Source organism: Ctenocephalides felis, unplaced genomic scaffold (genome assembly GCF_003426905.1).
Source record: "Ctenocephalides felis isolate EL2017-DRISC unplaced genomic scaffold, ASM342690v1 CF-g0.4_SCAFFOLD_03202, whole genome shotgun sequence".
Taxonomy (NCBI): Eukaryota; Metazoa; Arthropoda; class Insecta; order Siphonaptera; family Pulicidae; genus Ctenocephalides; species Ctenocephalides felis.
The window spans coordinates 1-18,593 of NW_020539356.1; the positions used below are offsets into that span (position 1 = coordinate 1).

The 18,593-nt window shown below is 28.6% G+C and overlaps 2 protein-coding genes across 2 annotated transcripts; one reads left to right on the plus strand and one right to left on the minus strand.

The window, feature by feature from the left end:
• Positions 1-3,405: 3,405 nt before the first annotated feature.
• Positions 3,406-3,849, plus strand: LOC113381923 (NPC intracellular cholesterol transporter 2 homolog a-like; the record flags this gene model as incomplete). Its single annotated transcript, XM_026620568.1, has 2 exons — positions 3,406-3,561; positions 3,689-3,849. Coding segments are annotated over 2 exons (240 nt in total), but the record flags the coding sequence as incomplete, so codon positions are not given.
• A 4,382-nt stretch (positions 3,850-8,231) lies between these two features.
• Positions 8,232-18,268, minus strand: LOC113381922 (P protein-like; the record flags this gene model as incomplete). The annotated part of the gene is given in 16 exon segments (XM_026620567.1): positions 8,232-8,609; positions 10,352-10,445; positions 10,559-10,706; positions 10,782-10,892; positions 10,969-11,047; positions 11,131-11,288; positions 11,362-11,555; positions 11,638-11,773; positions 11,869-12,007; positions 12,227-12,342; positions 12,413-12,616; positions 15,014-15,286; positions 16,859-17,049; positions 17,133-17,268; positions 17,461-17,557; positions 18,124-18,268. Coding segments are annotated over 16 exon segments (2,306 nt in total), but the record flags the coding sequence as incomplete, so codon positions are not given.
• Positions 18,269-18,593: the final 325 nt, after the last annotated feature.

Here is an 18,593-nt window from a genome sequence, read left to right on the forward strand (position 1 = left end):
ATTTGAGGTAATGACTTGTTACACATTTTTTGCCCTGTACTTTCATATATTGTTGCTAAGAAATCCTTACTTCATTTGATTTTGAGTTGGACTATTTTACCCGCGGAGTTTTGAGGCTAGCTACTGTACTTGTTAATAACTATAAATCTTTGCTAAATTTTAAATTTTTCAAATATCGCATTTTTTTCTTTCTGCGTATACATAGATTAATTAATTAATTTAAATTTTCCAATCTTTTATAAAGATTATGTTAGAGTGCCTCATTCCAATTAATAATTGAACCCTGGGATGAATTTGTTTATTATTGCAACACCTGGCCTAAGTTTTAAAAAACAATATAAAGATTATCAGAAACGCATGTTAAAGAAATATGCAAGCACGTGAAAATAGATAGTTGCCTAATGATAAGAGAGATAAATTTAATAAAGTTGAATATAAACCTTGTCAAAAATCTATAGAAGGTCATAGTCATTTTAGTGATTCAATAATCATTTCTTCATTTTGACAAATCAGTATTAATTTTCAAAATGGTGCCTTGATTGTTTTGGCTATCATTGTGCCTTTTGCTGTACAAGCTACCACTATTGCAAATGTAAGTAGAAAACTATTATTATAAAAAAAGTTCTATCTTTAAAAAAAATAGCGCCATATTTTTCACCATTAATGTTTTTGTTTTGGCCGCCTGGCGACTTATTTATTATTACATTTTATTATATTAATATTTATTATATTCATTATAATTAGTTATTATTATTATTATTATTATTTTATCATTATTATTATCATTATTTATATTTTATTATTATATTATTTATTATTATTAGTATTAGTATATGATAATATTAAATTACATTCACTTATTATTTATTATTACAAAATTTTGAAAACTGGTACTGATAAATTAGGTTTGTCTTATTCAACCTGTATAAAAAATTAAACTAATATTATACCACAAAAACTTGAAATTGGGTAGGGCGGAGCACAAAGGTCCAATTTGACTTGAGCAATCAGTGACTAATAAAAATATTATGATAAAATTTTTTGCTAGATTGCCGTCTTATTTGTTTTCAATAAAATCTTCATATGAATAAAAAAATTCACCAATTTCGTCGCCAATAGTCTCGAGTTTAATTTATGATTTTGTACTACTTAAATATTATAAGAATACATAGTTTATATTTGTACAATAAAAAACTGTCGACAGATATAAATATGAGTGGTAGATTGTTTCATTTTAATATTATTGATCATAATTTACATTATCAAAGAACACGGTTCAATCAATTAAAAAGTTATTAATTAATATCATTACATAGCAAAATGATTTTTATTTTATTTGATAAAGTCTTCTGAAATTAATTTATTTTTATGTAAATTTTTGGCATTGTAAACAAAATTGGGCGCCCATTTACGCTTTGTAATTTTTGCATAATGTTTAAATTAGTGATGTTAGCAAATTCTTTTACGTCAATGCTTCGATATTTGAATATATATTCAATTTTATATAAAATGTTCTTTAGTTGAATTAAAATTTGTCATTTAATCAATAATATTTGGTACTTTATGGCTTAACTTAACTTAATGTTAACAATTCAAATTTGTTCTAAGAATTTTGTTCATTAAAAAGTAGAGTTTAAGTATTGTGACAACTGAATAAATTTCAAAAAAAAATAATTTTTTAGTATAAAATTGCACAAACTGATAATCACTTTATCTACATATTGGCTAATAAAAATTTTATGGTAGATTTTATCACATTGCGATAAAAAATTCTTATATCTGGTTATCTGAATTCAAATTATAATAAACTTTATATCTGATTAAAACCTAATTTTATTGATACGACTCGATTTATTTGGGTAATAACTTAATTTCATTGATTAATCGTGTATTGTCAATCATTCTTGAACTTAAAAAAATTGACATAGATATTAATTTAATTAAAACTATATTAATTGTATTTTACTAATCTGTTTAGGGAAATATGAATTAATGATTCATACATAGTTAAATTCTGATGTAGAAATTTTATTTTTGCAATGCACAGATAGGATATTGTTTCTGGTTTGCTACAAAAATGTAAAATAATGGAAAAAAAATGTTATATTGTCTTCAAAATTTCTTACAACTATTTGTGGGTAATATTTTGTTGCTGATATTGGTCTTCCATCAAGTCAAAAATTTAAGATATATGTATCAATTTATTATTACCTCTTGAAGGTGATAATGGAGCTCCTCTGCCAACCAGTGTTGACGTCGAAGGATGTGACAAATTACCTTGTCCATTAGTTCGTGGAAGCACCTCTTGACTGATGTTAAATTTACTGTCTCTGCCGATTCTGCTACTCTGAAACCAGATAAGTAAGATAAAAAATTTAAAAGTTCGTATTAAAAACCTAAATAAAATTTCGAATTTATTGGGCTATTGGTCTAATTGAATGTGTAAGAGAACTACTACTGGTATTTAAATATTTTGACAATATTTTTTTTATTTTTGCAATTTATTTATTCAATACAATCAAATGAATATTTAAAATTTGAAAAAATACATAAATTACATGAATAAATCTTTTTATATAAAAATACATAATGTGCTTTAAAAAGTAGAACTTATTTATTTAAACTTATCTATTTAAACCGATTCTGCACCATAACAGACAAATGTTATGGCAAGACTATGTTATGAAGAACTTTCCATACTAATTCGTTCTAAATATTGACAAAACCCAAGTGGTTGCTGTACAGTCAGGCGTTTTCCTCAGGTTGTCAGTTAGAAAACCTTCTCAACATACGAGTGATGTTGCAGTTTAGTGTAAACCGCCTGAATAAACAGCAAATACATGACATTTTGACAGTGTTCAGTATGATTCGGTAGCATAATGTATGGAAGTTGGAGCGTAACATGGCCTTGCCATAACATTGGTCTGTTGTGCGGCAATATCGGCCCATTAACGTAATAGTAATATCTTATAATCATTGGAGCAAAACCTTAACTCGTAATATATATTTTAAATTTATATAACTACAAGCATTTCTAATAACAACATTTAACTTGAATTATGAGCTTGGCCGTGACTAAGTGGTTATGGGATTTGATTCAGTGGTCCCACTTCCGATAACCACCTCGGACTATCCGGTATCAAGCAGTAATGACATAGTTTTCAACCGACATTGATGCTTCAATAAAAAATAATCACTATTGCAGAAATTGTAGTAATGAAAATTCATCACATAGAGATAGGATACTTGTTTAGGTTGCTATCTATAAAATCCTGTCAAAATAATTCAGATCAAGAAAAATTATTCAGTTATTTTGATGATTGAAGCATATTAATAAATCAGTTCTTAAACTAGTAAATTAATACATACCTTTTAAAAATAAGTTAATACATTATTTCTTTGTAGGTAAAAGCCAAAGTTGCCGGTGTTACCGTTCCTTACCCATTACCCCCAGAGCTAAGTGATGCTTGCCAACATCTTAAAGAAGGATCTTGCCCTTTGAAAAAAGACAATAAAGTCACATACAACCTAAAAGTTCCAGTACTTCAGTCCTACCCAGCAGTGAGTATAGGCAACTTTAAAACCTGAAAAAATTTAATGAGTCATAACATTATAACTATTTATCATATTTAATAATTTTCTACCTGCCTTTCATATATAATGCTCAATTGTTTATATCTTTTATCAGATTAACTTGGATTTGATGGTATCTCTTGTGGATGACAGTGCCAAACCAGTTCTCTGCTTCAAAATTCCCTGCAAAGTAGTTTAAGATGTTAACCAATTTTATAATTCATGTGAATTAATATAAGTGTCGAATACTAGTCAAATACAAATATTTTTTAAGAATTAAGATTTTTATTCAAGTTTATTATAGTACTAAGGACATAACAATCGATAACAAGGAAATTAAGTTAAATATTAAGAAAATGAATCCAATAGTATAAATAAAATTAGGTCTTGATCAGATATAAAACATTGAATAATTTGAATTTAGATAATTAGATATAAGAGGTTTTATCATAAATATATTTTATTAGCAAGCGTTTAGATAAAATAATTATCATCTTCTCAAAAAATTTCTATTTGGTACAGAATAATCTATACTATCATGTGTGAAAACAAACAATATTCTTAGAACAAAAATTATGTAAATACATTTAACCATCATAAATTCTGAAATCTTAACAGTAAAAGCAACCAATCAGTTGAGATTTTCATTAAAATACTTATCCTTTTTAATTTTTAAATTAAAATTTAGGTTTGTGTTCGAAAATAATTTCGATTTGCTAATTTTAAATGCTTAAATATTTTGCCGACAATTCAAGTCATTCCGAATTGTTTGAGAACAAAATTCGGAAAAATGTGTAAAGTGTGAGTGTGAATTTGGTAAGGCAAAATTTGATCTTTGGTTGAAGTATTTTCGGAAATTGTTTGAAAGATATCAGTTATAATTGATTAGATTTTATCAAAAATAAACTGTGTACTGTTTGTTCGTAATTAATTGATGAAAAAGAATTTTTTGGCAATTTTGATAACACTTTGCTTAGTCATCCAGTGCCTAGATAGTCTTAGGGAATCTCCAAATTTCCCAAAATAGGGAATTTCCCTATTTTAAATTTAAAATATTATAGACTTGCAAAGTGTTTCAATTATAATGATTAATTAAAACTTGCAAAGCAATGATAAATTTGTAGTAATTAACACTCAATATAAAAAAGTGCATAAAGTAAGTAACACAAAATCTATAAAAAAAATCACCAAGTTACTAAACAATGATTTTTCACTTGAATTCTGTTAAATATTGTGTTACAACAAATAGAAGATATACATATGTAATGAACGGTATTGCACACATGTTTGAATCACGCAACGGAAGTAATAAAAATTAGAAATCTATATGAACTTCGTTGGACAAAAATGACCTTATAACGATTTTGCAAAACAAAAGCATTACCTCAAATTAAAGTAAAAAAATGACAATAGGAATATTCCTGGTGAAGCATTTTAATCATGATTAATTAGTTGTAACTCTTGCGGTATTTATATGAAAATTATTTAATTTTAGATGCGCATAATAACTAAAATAAAAACGTAGCCATGTTTAGGAATACAGTAGGCCCTCGCTTTACACGGCACTCTGGGTACACGGTTCCCATACTACACGGAACTAAAAATCCGACATCCCTCCGACTACACGGACTTCTTATTACACGGTATTTGGTCAACAGCCCATAAGTTCGTTATGCAAAAGGGTATTGTTGTAAATTTTGTTATCGACTTTTATCTTTTAGACATGCCTGATTGTATAATAGCCGCCTAAGAACACGTTTGAGCTGATTACTGCGTCGCGCCAATTTTTGAATAAGGTGTCAATTTCGTCACGTCATTTACGTCATTTCGTCCGTATTTCTCCTACTTCAAGTTGTATTTCTTGGTCTCCATACAACGCGATAAAAATGGTGCGATTTGTACCAACTCTGAGTCTCTCATAACACGGTTCCCATACTGCACTATGTAAGGTTCCATAGAACGCACTACGAATTAGTCTGAATTGTATGTTAAATACGAGTTTCTTATAGCACGGTTCCTATACTGCACGGTACGCACTTGCCGCGTAAAGCGAGGGTTTACTGTATATAGGTGCGAGATTGTTAGAGATGAGATAGTATTTTACTTTTTGACGTTTTGATAGTATTGAAACTTCAAACTTGGACCCATCGTGTTGGTTACTGCAGTCAGCCGAGGAATTATTTTCTGTTAACCGGAAGTATTGTGCTTTTAAATAAAAAAAAGAAATTCGAAAAATATTAAGTAGTTTTTATCTTCAAAATTTTTAACGAAATCGAATTTTTAGCGAACTCTTTACTTTTAGAGCAGAGCAGCCGCATCTGATTTCATATAAATTTTGGGGTACATACTTTTAAAACTGCTCCAATGTGTTTACTATATTGAATTAGCAAAGAAAGATATAGCTTTTAAAATGTTTGGATATTATATTTAACCCATTTTAACACATTTATTGTTAACATTCAATACAGTCTGTCATGATTATCTCCATACAAAAATTAAAGAACTTAAGTAAAAAAAGAATTTAAGACTTGTGCCTATACATGTGCATATAAATTTTATCATATTAATTAATTAAATTTCAAAGATCATTTTAAATAATACGCCACCAATGGTTGATTACATTCTTGCGTACAGAAATATTTTCTAGTTTCAGTAACTAAATACGCCTGGCTACATATTTCAAACATATGAATTGAGTAATGGTAAATGGTTACGTACATTAATGCATTTGTTTCTAACAATAGTTTCATCTAAAATTGGATAAACTATTGATTTATTGGGTATTTAATCGAAGCTACATAATAAATGTGTAAAGAATAGAATATTTTAAAGAAATACAAATTAGGCACAACTCGGTAAATATATTGAAAAGCCTTCCAACTTGATACTAAATTTTGAGTAAATATATATGAGTTCGAGAATTGAAGCTCCTGAAGTAATTCAGGCAATAGAAGAGAAGTGAAAATCAAATAGTTTCTTCAAGCTTTAGAATATTATTTGCAGATTGAAAAACAAGATAAGAAACATGATTAACATTAAAAAAAAATTAAAAATCGAGAGAAAGACTCACTTTGACGATTGTAATTATAGTGCCTGATGCGTATATGCAAAAACTCAGAATCCTCCGGTCAATGGAGCGCTTTGGTTTTACTGTGCTCCAATTTGCATGAAATTTTGGAATTAAGTTCATCTCACCCTCAAGTTCAAAAGTGAAAACAATTTGGACTCCGCCACCACCCTCCGGGGTTGACACCCCTTCTCTATTGTGTTATTTTATTTTTTCAAAATAACGTCGGATATCGATAGAAGAACTAATTATAAGAAGAATATGTGTTTCAACAGAAATAGGGATAAAAATAATAATTTCAAAAAAATCATTGGAAACATTTGGTTTACCATATTGGTTTATCTCCATATCCACATGATCTACTTGATTTGACTGACGACTTTGCCCTGTAAAATAACATTCCTTTTAAAATATTTTAAATATAAAGAACCAAATTTGTTGTTTCAAAACTTGCCAAAATTAATTTTATGTGAGATTTGATATTGTGTTTTTAATTTAAAAAATATAATTTAAATACTGTACCTGTTTGTACAAAATCTAGATACTAATTTAATGTTCATCTAAATTTCTGATTTAATTGGTACGGTATCTAATCATCTTCTTGCTCCAATCATCTAACAAATTTCATTGAAAATTACTTATTAAAAATAAAATTAATTTTATTCAAAATTGTTTATTTACAGTGACAAAATTACCTATACAACAAGTATTTCTGATAAAAAAATATATATTACTAGTAACCAATTATATATATTTTCATCAAATTTAGAATTCACTTTATCTTATTGAATATTTTTAATTATCACATACGAAATTTTATGAGGTTTTTTTTAATTTGAACTTTTACAAGATCGTTAAAGATCTTCGAAATAAAATGTACATATGCAAGTGAGAAACAAATATTATGATAAAATAAAATATCAATAATTATTCTAAAATTAACGTAACTCAAATATCATAAATTACTAAAATATACGTATCTATAAATAACATGTCGCTAAACTATATTATACATATACAAGTTTATATGAAAATTTTGATTTATAACAATTACATTTCATTATTTATCAATTTAATTAGTTGTCTACAATACTTTAAATTAAATTCACCTACACCATTTGTTCAAACTAAACAATTGTTTATTTAAATGGTCTAATAGGAAATCTATGTTAATGAAATGACAAAATGCATTTTTCAATTTGTTTAAATGCATCTAAAATAATTTTACATTTTGTCTTCAAAAACTATCAATGATTTTTTATAGATCTATAATTATATACATTATCAAAAATATTTTAGATATGGTAACGTGCTTACCACGATTTGATTCGTATTAGTTTATACATTAACTTTATTAGATTTGTAGTAACAGATTTATTATTAAGAACAATATTTCACGTGCAACAAAGTGATGTGTAATTATTTTTGTACGAAGAACAATTTTCTAAGATTTTAATTTAATACTCACTAATACTTATACCTCAGTTTAATATTCGCGAACGAACACTAAGGCAATTCGATTTTTTTTTAATATTATAAAATTGCACACATGATTTTTTAGTTAAAAATATAGTACATCCAATCTCGTATTTTGTTTTAGAAAATATACACTATACTCATAAAAATATGCTATTTCACCTAAAGCGTATTTGATGAATTTATTGAAACATGTTTCGAATACTATATAAATTCATGTTCATAAACTTATTCAAAACATAGTTTTCTTTTCTAATGCTTGTCAAAATCTGTATTTAATAGTGAATCAAATGCAATTCTCATTAAATGTGCGTTACTCATGTTTGCAATTATTGCATTAATATTGGGTGTCTTAAATTATAAACAATATTTCATAAAACCTAATTGTAATTTCAGGTACATGTGACATCAATGCCATTGCAAGGCGACGTGGGCGATCATAAGGTACACGGTGGTTACTAGTATGCTGCCGATCATAACTGGAAAACCGACCCTAGAAAAAAATAAACAAGTTAGTAATCTCTGAAATTTTATACAATAATACTCATTAACTTCTTATATCAATAAAAAATATTGAAAAATTAATCTAATGTCATTGACTTAACAAATCTCAATATATATTATAAACTAAGGTGACCAGATACGTCCAGGTTTGGCCGAGACAGCACCGGATATTTCCAACTTGTATCCCGGGTTTTTCTAAAATCAATATTTGTCCCGGATTTAGATCTTTTGCTCAATTAAAATCAAAATTAATAAAAATTATGTAAACAAACGAACAAGTGCTATTTTTTTCAAATTATATATGGAGAAAATTGAATAAAATTTCAAACAAGGCTTTGAGCAAAAAAAAATATACATACAAATGTTAGCAATTTTGATTAATAACTAGCGGAATGCATGGCATCGTGCCTTAAGGCAATTTGCTGGAACTTTTGTTTGGAACCCAAAAAATTTACTCAAAATGTGTACACATTATTAAAATCTCTATAAAATATCTGATAATTTGATGTACATATGTCCAAAACATTTTTGACCGCCAAATGACATTTTTCTAACTTATTTTTTTTTTTTTTTTTTGAGAGTCCATAACCGCTGATCCTGCCTTTCCAAAATTTTTGATTTATTAACATCGAACCGTGTGTTTTCTTAAAAACCGAGTTACCGTTTTTGGCATTTTTTGCCCCGTATATTTGGAACAGCGAGACCTGCCTTCGCCAAAAACTTTAGCACGTCTCCCCTTATCAATACGAATCGAATATTTTTTGAATTATTGAAATCGGTTGATTGGTGTTCCCGAAATCGTCGACGAAAATTTTTATCCGCTTACAAACACACACACGTACATCAATTTTTTCTAAGGTATGCAAAACTGTTCAAAAACCATTGAAACGTGAAGATATATAAAAATTTTCATTTTCGATTTTTTTGCGATTACTATAACTCACCCTACGAGAAGTTAAAAAATGATTTATATAAAAAGCTTTTTTCACTGTATCCTTGAATAGCATTTGTTATTTTAAAGAACCGTTCGAATAATTAAAAATTGCCGTTTCGGTTTTGATTTAAAAGAAAATGGTCACCTTAATTATAACTCATAGATAAATTTTGTCTTCTTCCCATAAAACAAGAAGAATATTGTTGTACGCTTGGAAGATGATCATTAGAACAATTAGCCAAATGGATTCAAATTAGTTTTTAACCCTTTTACAATAAACTATAGGCGACATACACATGCCGACTACCAATGTGTCATCTATAAACGACATCCAATGTGTCGACACCTGCTTAAAATTTATCAAGAGTTTAATTATTGAAAAATTTTATTTGTAGTTCAGAGATGTAATTTTTTTTTTTTTTTTTGAATTTTTTATGTCGATTAAAAAATACTAAAACATCCCTCCAATCATTCAGTACCGCTATTGGATAGCTCACTGAATGCCATCATGTCTGCCATCAATTTGAACTAATGTCAAAGATAGAAGCAGTCGGCCTATCTAGATAAGAACTAGATAAGCTTGCCTAGATAAGATCATCAATTACTTTACTACCTATGTAAATATCTTAATACATGTTTGTAGAAATCTTTCGAATGTACTTCCTTACTCAAAAACCACCTAATAGAAATGGTAAAAATAGTTTTTCATGAAATTGCAATACAAGATAAAAAGACCCGCATCAATCTTTCCTCGCAAACAACTTTAGCAAAATAACAAGAAGGTCCAGAAAACTTACTTGAAATACTCGACAAATGTAAATCTATAACCATGTTGTTCGGCTACACCGGCACAAACCACATTAGCCGAAGCTCCAATTAATGTTCCATTGCCTAAAAGCAAAATTTATAACTTATAGTATTCAGTTAATTATGTAAAAAGATGTTTCAACTTCGATCATTACAAATTGTTGTAACTATAAACAAAAAAATATTTTATCGGTTACCTCCCAAGCAGGCGCCGAAAGCAAGTGCCCAAACTAAAGGTTGCAATGGTAAGCCTAATTCTTCATTTTCCGCTAAAGAGATCGCGATTTTGACCATCATTGTCGTTAGAGGAATGTTGTCGACGAATGCAGAAGCGATGGCAGAAACCTAAAGAACAATACATTTCGAATAAATAATATGTAAGAATATGATGATAAATTAGGCATTAGTAATTTGTCTTACCCAAAGTATTAACAATATCGCGACTGCCAATCTTGATTCTTCAGATACTGAAAGAATGACTGCTTCAGTTTGTTTTCCTATCCAATCAATTAGACCGAGTTTTGAAAGCGCCTAAGATAAGACAAATAATTTATATTATAAATTTCTATACTTATTGTGCATTATTTACATCATATTTTCAACTTACCTCCATAAGAACAAATAATGCAGCAAAGAAAAGTAACGTTGTCCATTCCACTCTTGCCAACACTGACTCCATATCTTCCCTATAGGATCGCAAAATTATTTGTAAAATTTCATATTGAAAGAACAAAAACTTGCAAATTATAATATAATTCAATATATTAACCTATCTGCCAAAATTAGCAAAAGTAGTGCTCCTAATAAGGCTGTCCAGCCCAAAGACAATCTTTGCAGTTCTGGTACCGAATGCAAGAAGAAGAAACTGATGACGAACACAAGAGTTATGCCTGACTTGACGAGCAATACTTTGTTACGAATTGGATACTGAAAAAAATATATAACATATGTTATACTAATAGAAAAATGAGTTGCAGATATGTCAATTAAGATTTACTACCTTCTGCTGCAATTCTTCCAGGTTAGCTTTGTAGCTTTCAAATGGTACACTTCCACTAAGCAATTTTTTCTTTAATTGGGCTAATAATCTTTGTACTTTTTTGGTTAAAGTTTCTCTGACCAAATCTTCGTCTTTTGAGTAACTGGATAGTGAAGCTGCTGCTCTCTGCCAGACTGCAATCTCATGTCTCAACTCTAAAAAAGAAAAATAATAAAATATATCCTTGAGACATTAAAACTTGTATTAAGTAAGTAACTTATCAAATACTATACATACCTTGAACATCGTGAGGTTCAGAAAATCTCAAATTGTTGATGTTTCTAAATTTCAATCTTAACTGGAAATACGTTTGAACCATAACTAGTAACACTCCGATTGCCATGTGCATGGTGAAAGTAGTAAAGTTAACGCCCTAAAAATGAAAACAAATGAAATAATTATATCTATATACATCCAAAGCTATATTTATTGATGATTGTCTTATTTAAAAGAAAATGTAAAACTTACGTTCTGTGAAATGTGACTGTTAGAAGCGATAATAACATTTGGAGGATCGCCAACTGGTGTCAAAGCTCCGCCAATATTTGAGTAAATTATCATGGACATCAAGATGGGTACCGGATTTAGTTCCATGACTTCACATAACCTGTGGTGATAAATATAATTTTATATTCGTAGAATGGCACATTCATACATATATATCACAAAACAAACATCTAATACACATATTAGCATTTATGAAACATTGTAATTTTTTATTGATTTAAACAATGTGATAAATTTGTAACTAAGTGTTATTCTCGTATCATTACCTAGAATCTAGGTAATGATACTGCATAAAAGTATTTCAATTATCCTTATTCACCTTATTGTAACTGGTGTCATAAGCAGGACGGTTGTGACATTATCCAAGAAAGAACTCATTATCGCCGTGAAGAGACATAAACAGTTAATCAATGGCCATATTCTTCCAGATGTGATCTGCAATTTATTATTTTATCAACCATAATTCTTTTCAAATTATCAGAACAATATCGATCGAATATTTTACCTTGTATGCGTAAACTGCCAAAAAGTCAAAAATACCGGTTTCTGAGAAGATTGCGACCAAAACCATCATTGAGAAAAGCAAAAGAAGGGTTTCTACATCAATCCAAGAAATCAACTCCGACATTGTTGGCCTTTCATTCAATGCTGCTAAAATAGCAACGCTCATTGTTGATGCCAAAATTGCAGCAAATGTACGATGAACAATCTGAGAATAATAGAAAATTTAGAATTAGCATAAATAAATAATACATTATTATCCACTTGATAGAAAAAAGTAGCGATTCAATGTAGATAAGTGTAGAGTTCAACATAGTTCTATATTGAATAAAAAGAATATCTTTCCAACTAGTATTTAATTTAAATAATTTTATAAATGATTGGTAAGGTTGTTGTTGTTAGTTTGGTTTTAATTGGTTGTCGATTTACCAAACATTTCACTGCGTTCAAAGAAATTTTAAATAATGCAATCGAGGAGCCTTTTTATGAATTGCGATAATGGTTCGATTCAATGTTTTTTTTTAATTATTGATGAATAGCAAACAAAATGATTTAATTTTATAAGCTGTCATGATTAAATTTAAATAAAGCTACTATTTTAAGAGAAAAAAAAAACTTTAGTGAGTGATTTTCTAATTAAAGCTAAAGCACGTCAATAAACCAGCATTTATTTAGCTACGATTAAACTAAATTAATTGAGATTCAACTAGATACAGAAAAATAATCAAAATGATTATTTTAGCTATTTGTTTTATAACTAAATAAATCATTTCAAATTATGTTTATGGAAGTTAAACGAGGGATATCCAAATCATTAAAGTTTATGATAAATGAAATCATCAACAGTTAAAAAATACGTGACAACCATGTTTAGCATTTTACTAATAAATCTATTTTATTGCAATTTCAGCCAGACAGAATTACATATAAAGTAATGTATAAGAGGTCATATGTGGGTTTTATAACATCGTAAAATTGCTACAGTAATAATTTGCAATACTAATTGAAAAGACGCAAAAGAATTATGATCAGCATAACAAGATAAGCTTTACAAAAAAACTAACTATTTTCAAATTCATCAAAATCGAAGTGTTACTTATCCAATAAATATAGTATAGAAGTTCTCCTGAATATTGAACATGAAACTATACATTTACGTGTGGATAAAATTTGTTAGTCAGGCGAGTTATAGATTTTAAAAGCAGAAACTAATTTTTGATGGAATTATTAATTATAAAATTTGAATTATTTGATCAATATCATGTAGATATTTAAATTATTAACCCTTTCGCCGTGAGAGGGTTTTCCGCAAGAGTGATGCTGCTTTACGAGCCAGTAAATCGCCCAAGTAAATATTGTCTCACACAAAAATATTCTCAGATTTTCCATTCATTAACGATAGAAATGTATTTAAAAATTTATATGATTTATTTACGCTCAAAAAAACTTAAAACCACAATAACAAATAATATATTTCAATTATTCAAATGAGAATGAGTTAACCCAAATTTGTGATACTAGATGAAGTCTATAGGCGACATTCATACACACGGAAGCATGTCGTCTATGGACGACGCTAGCAGCGAAAGGGTTGATATTATTTTATTTAATTTTTTAATTAATTAATTTCTGAATAAAAAATTTAAAAATCACCAAATTTGTCCGTAATAAGTTTATATGAAGACCAACTTTCCGAAGGAGAAAATGTTTTCATAAAAAAAACGATTTGTAAATTTTTTGTTTTTTCGACATTTCAAGCCATTCTGAATCGCAAGAGATGAAATTTGAATGAAGTATGTGTATGTGTATGTGAGCTGATTTTTGCCATTTTGTTGGTGCGTTTTCTCAAAAAAGGCTGACCTGAGTACAAAAATTTAAAAGCCATTCGCTGTAACTGGATAAGGACTAGCTTTTGTCAGTTTTGCGCTACAAACAGTCAAGCCGTTTCATTGTTAATAGCAGAAAAGTGAAACAAAATTTCATCTAAGTATTCATCCGCAATTCTGAATCGATTTTAAAAATTCAAAAACTAAAAAGTATTGGTTGGTAATCGAACTGATTAGTTTTTGGTAAAGATCCGCTGGCACGTGTTCTTGTAATTAATTGTTGAGTTTTTTTTGACGATTTTTATTAATTTTTTTTTTGACGATGGATATCATGAATCTAAAGAACATTCTAAAATGACCCTGCGACTAGCCGTTTACTTTAAAAAAATCATCGAAGTTTGAAAAAATTAGTAGCGTTATTTTGGCGGTAAAGTTAATGCACTAAAACAGTTCCTCAAAAATGGGTTGAATTATATAAATTAGTTAAAATTTGGAATGACAAGCTACAATTTTTGGATATGAAAGTACACTAGTCTGTGCACTATATTTAGTATAATTACAAATAATTTAAATGTGTTGGAAAAATACAAATTTAAAATGGCAAAAATGGTTTACAAAGCGAAAGCAAAAACTATTTTCGAAATAAATTGGTGAAAATTTTATCTCAATATCCAAAATCCTAATTTCGGTGAATTAAGTCAATTATTAGACATTTCGGGAAGTTCATGCAACTTGCTTTAAGGCACAATGCCACTTTCAAATTAACAACAAAATATTACCTCAAACACAATCAAAATATATAGCCCCAAAAGAACAACAGCGGCGTAAATAACTCCATCATCCATGTCGATGGGGCTGACATCGTATCCGATGCTGAGAGGAAAATTGGCCTCGGCATTGGTGCGCATTCGAACACGGGCGACGCTGTCTGGGATCTTCCTGGACGGGTAACTTCCCAAAGTGAAGACGCGCCTTCTGGTAAGTTCTGGCACAATATCGAACAGATCTTCGGAGACTATTGGCAGGCGCCAGAAAGACGCATCGGAAATGTTCTACAAACAAACAATTTACATGTAATCAACTGATGCATAAATATTAAATTATAAATAGAAATTGCTAGTTTAATGTATAGCTTATTAGCCTAAACTAGTTATGTTAATAAGAAAGTTAAACTAATATTTGAATGTTAATGAAACGATGTTCTATAAATGACGTTATTACGTCAAGTAATTTTCCGGGGTTTAATTAAATATTTGCACTTGCTGACTTCCAGCAAACTATACATTGTAATGTATGTTGCTTGTCATCAATCAATATTTGCAAAATATAATATTGATAATTATAAAAATAATATTTATACAAATAAATTCGGTTTGTTCTATTTATATTTTCCAAGCACTTCCCATGTATACGTGGAAGAACAACTCAAATAACGACATTTTCCAGATCAATTCGACATTTTTTCAGATAAATTATATGTTAGTCATATTTGGGTGAAGCTATAGCGTTCTATATTAGGCATAGGCAATTTTGTAGTATCAGAAATAATATTTCAATATATTTCAGCCATTAATGTGCTGCATAAAATTGCTTTTCCAAAATTTTGGCCAAAACAAATTTTTTATTGAATACATTGAGTTTTTTTGATACAATTTTAACTAAATTATCTAATTAAGTTATAATGAGGCATGTATATTTTTTTCTGAAATAATCATTAATATTCAATAAAACGATCGTTAATATTCAATAAAAGTATTCAATAAAAAATTTGTTTTGGCCAAAATTTTGGAAAAACAATTTTATGCGGCACATATATGGCTGACATATATTAAAATATTATTTCTGATACTACAAAATTGCCTATGCCTAATGTAGCACTCCATAGCCTCAGGCATGTGACTGACATGGCGATTAACGTGTTAATGCCAATGATAAAAAATATTTCTCGTAATCTTAATCTCGTAAAGATAATTAAACTGGGAAATTTAAATGTACTTAATAGTAAGGTGACCATACGTCCCGGATTTCCACCTTGAGATATTTAGTAGTTAAATAGTAAAATTTGTCTCGGATTTCAATCTTTTGTCCCGCATTTTTGAAAATTGTAGGTAAATGAACAAAAATTGTGAAAACAAACAAGTGCTAATTTTTTCAAATTAACCATGAAGAAAATTGAATATAATTTTATACAAAGCTCATAAGCAAAAAAAAATGTATAGATAGAAAAATATAAAATAAGAAAATGATAAAAAAGTATTACATTTAATAGAATAATAAAGTTCTTACTAAAAGTCTGCAATTCTGATTTTAAAAAAATTGATTCATGTAAAAATTTATTTTTTTAAAATGGATTCAGTATTTTAAAGCTCACTACACCTCCCCCCTCCCGTCCTGAATTAGCATAACTAAAAATTACCGTCCCGATTTTGACTTCAAAAAAATATGGTCATCTTATTAATAGTGCCGTGCAGTTAAAAACATAAAATATTGTTCAGAAGTTTAACCAAATTAATAACAGTTTACATCATGTTAAATAACATGATTCTTTTAAATATTGACTATAAGAATGATTCTTAATATTATATGAAGTTGAAGGTATTATATTATATTTTAACATATATTACATGTATGTATAGAACTTCGTGCTTTTTCAAGTGAGATGCATTTGCAGGATCCACACTTTGAGAAACCTCCAAAATTTCCAACCATAGTTCAATATAATTAATCGACAAATTTCCATAATGCTCAGGTAAAAATGCTCCTGATAGTTCTATTTGTAATCTGGCACCATTCAATCTCTCTGGCAAAATGAAACCTGTAACAAAAGATTTGAAGAATTAAATAATGTAAAAATTAAATAATATTGTTTGCACAAGGTTGCAACCGATCAATACTCACTGCGAACTTTTCCTACTGGAATTGATATTTGCTTAAGAGTTTCAACTCTTTCATTTTTCGTCATCAGTATTGCGGTGAACAATAACCAACATCCCAGTAATAGGCCTATTTTTAAAGATTTTATCCAAGGTTTCAGCTAAAGAAATAAAATAATATTAAAAATCTGAAATTTTTATCTAAAATATTTAAGCAAAACTTTTTAAGGGCTTGAAAAACTATGGTGGAGTAACCTGCTTCAAATTATAAATTTGAATTTTTTTTTTAATTTCATCAAATCATCAATTGAAATTCAATATCATTAAATCATCAATTGAAATTAATATCTTACCTTTCTGTGACCAGTAACTTCATCTGTGTCTTGATCCAAATCTCCTTCAACAGTAGAAGCATCTCTATTTGCGGGTGCAGAAAATTGTGCTTTTTGCCTAAATATTTGAAAATATGTTAGTCACAGCATAAACTTTAAAATTTAATTTCAAGTAATACTTATGTTTTTAGAAATTGTGCTCTTTACTCAAAAATAATAGGTAATTTTGAGTGTATTTAAATATCAGGCAAAACAACATTAATGATTTTCTTAAAGGAAGTCACTTGTATATCTGGTTGCATTAATACTGCATAACAATGGATCATGTATAATCTAATGACAACATTCATTTGACTACTTGTGCATACTAATGTCGTCCATGGACGACATCCGCTTGGCATGATGTGTGTACAGATGTCGTCTATAGACGACATTTAGCGTTTCGGACATTGCTTCAAAATTTATCATTATGCATTAAACTATTGGAAATGTTTAACTTTTGTTGTAGTTTTTAGTTTATCAAAGGCGCAATTTTTAATTTATCAAGAAAAATCTTAAAATATATTATTGTGTCTATCCGTTCTGTAGTGCTACTGAAAACACTCTCGTAGCGAAGGAGTTAAATAATAAATATTTCATTATCAATACTATATTTAATATAAATAAAAATATCATTATCATTACCCATTATTTGGCCTAGACGCAACAGTTGCTACATTTATGGAAAGGTAATCCATCTTCCTACCAGAATTTTCATTTTCCAACCTATCTTCCTCTTCTTCGTTTGGATTATCATCATTGGGAAGCGGATCAATTTCATCGCAAACATCTATAATTAAAATCAAATTACACAATGCAATTACATCATATAAAAATGGTATTTTATTATTTTGTTACTTCCTCGATTGTTGATATGCTCAAAATAACGATCATTTTATAGTCTATTGATTAGATAATATTCAAATAAAGCCGCTGAGCATTGAAAATGCATTAATTAAATATAATGCCGCTCAAATTTCTTGTAATGGTGCAGAACAATAGTTAATACAAGTGCGTAGTGGAGTCTGGTTTGCTTTATTTATTATCTTAAACTAATTAAAAAATGAATGGACACTTAGATTCATACTTGTTTTGAAATGACCTTCAATTTTATA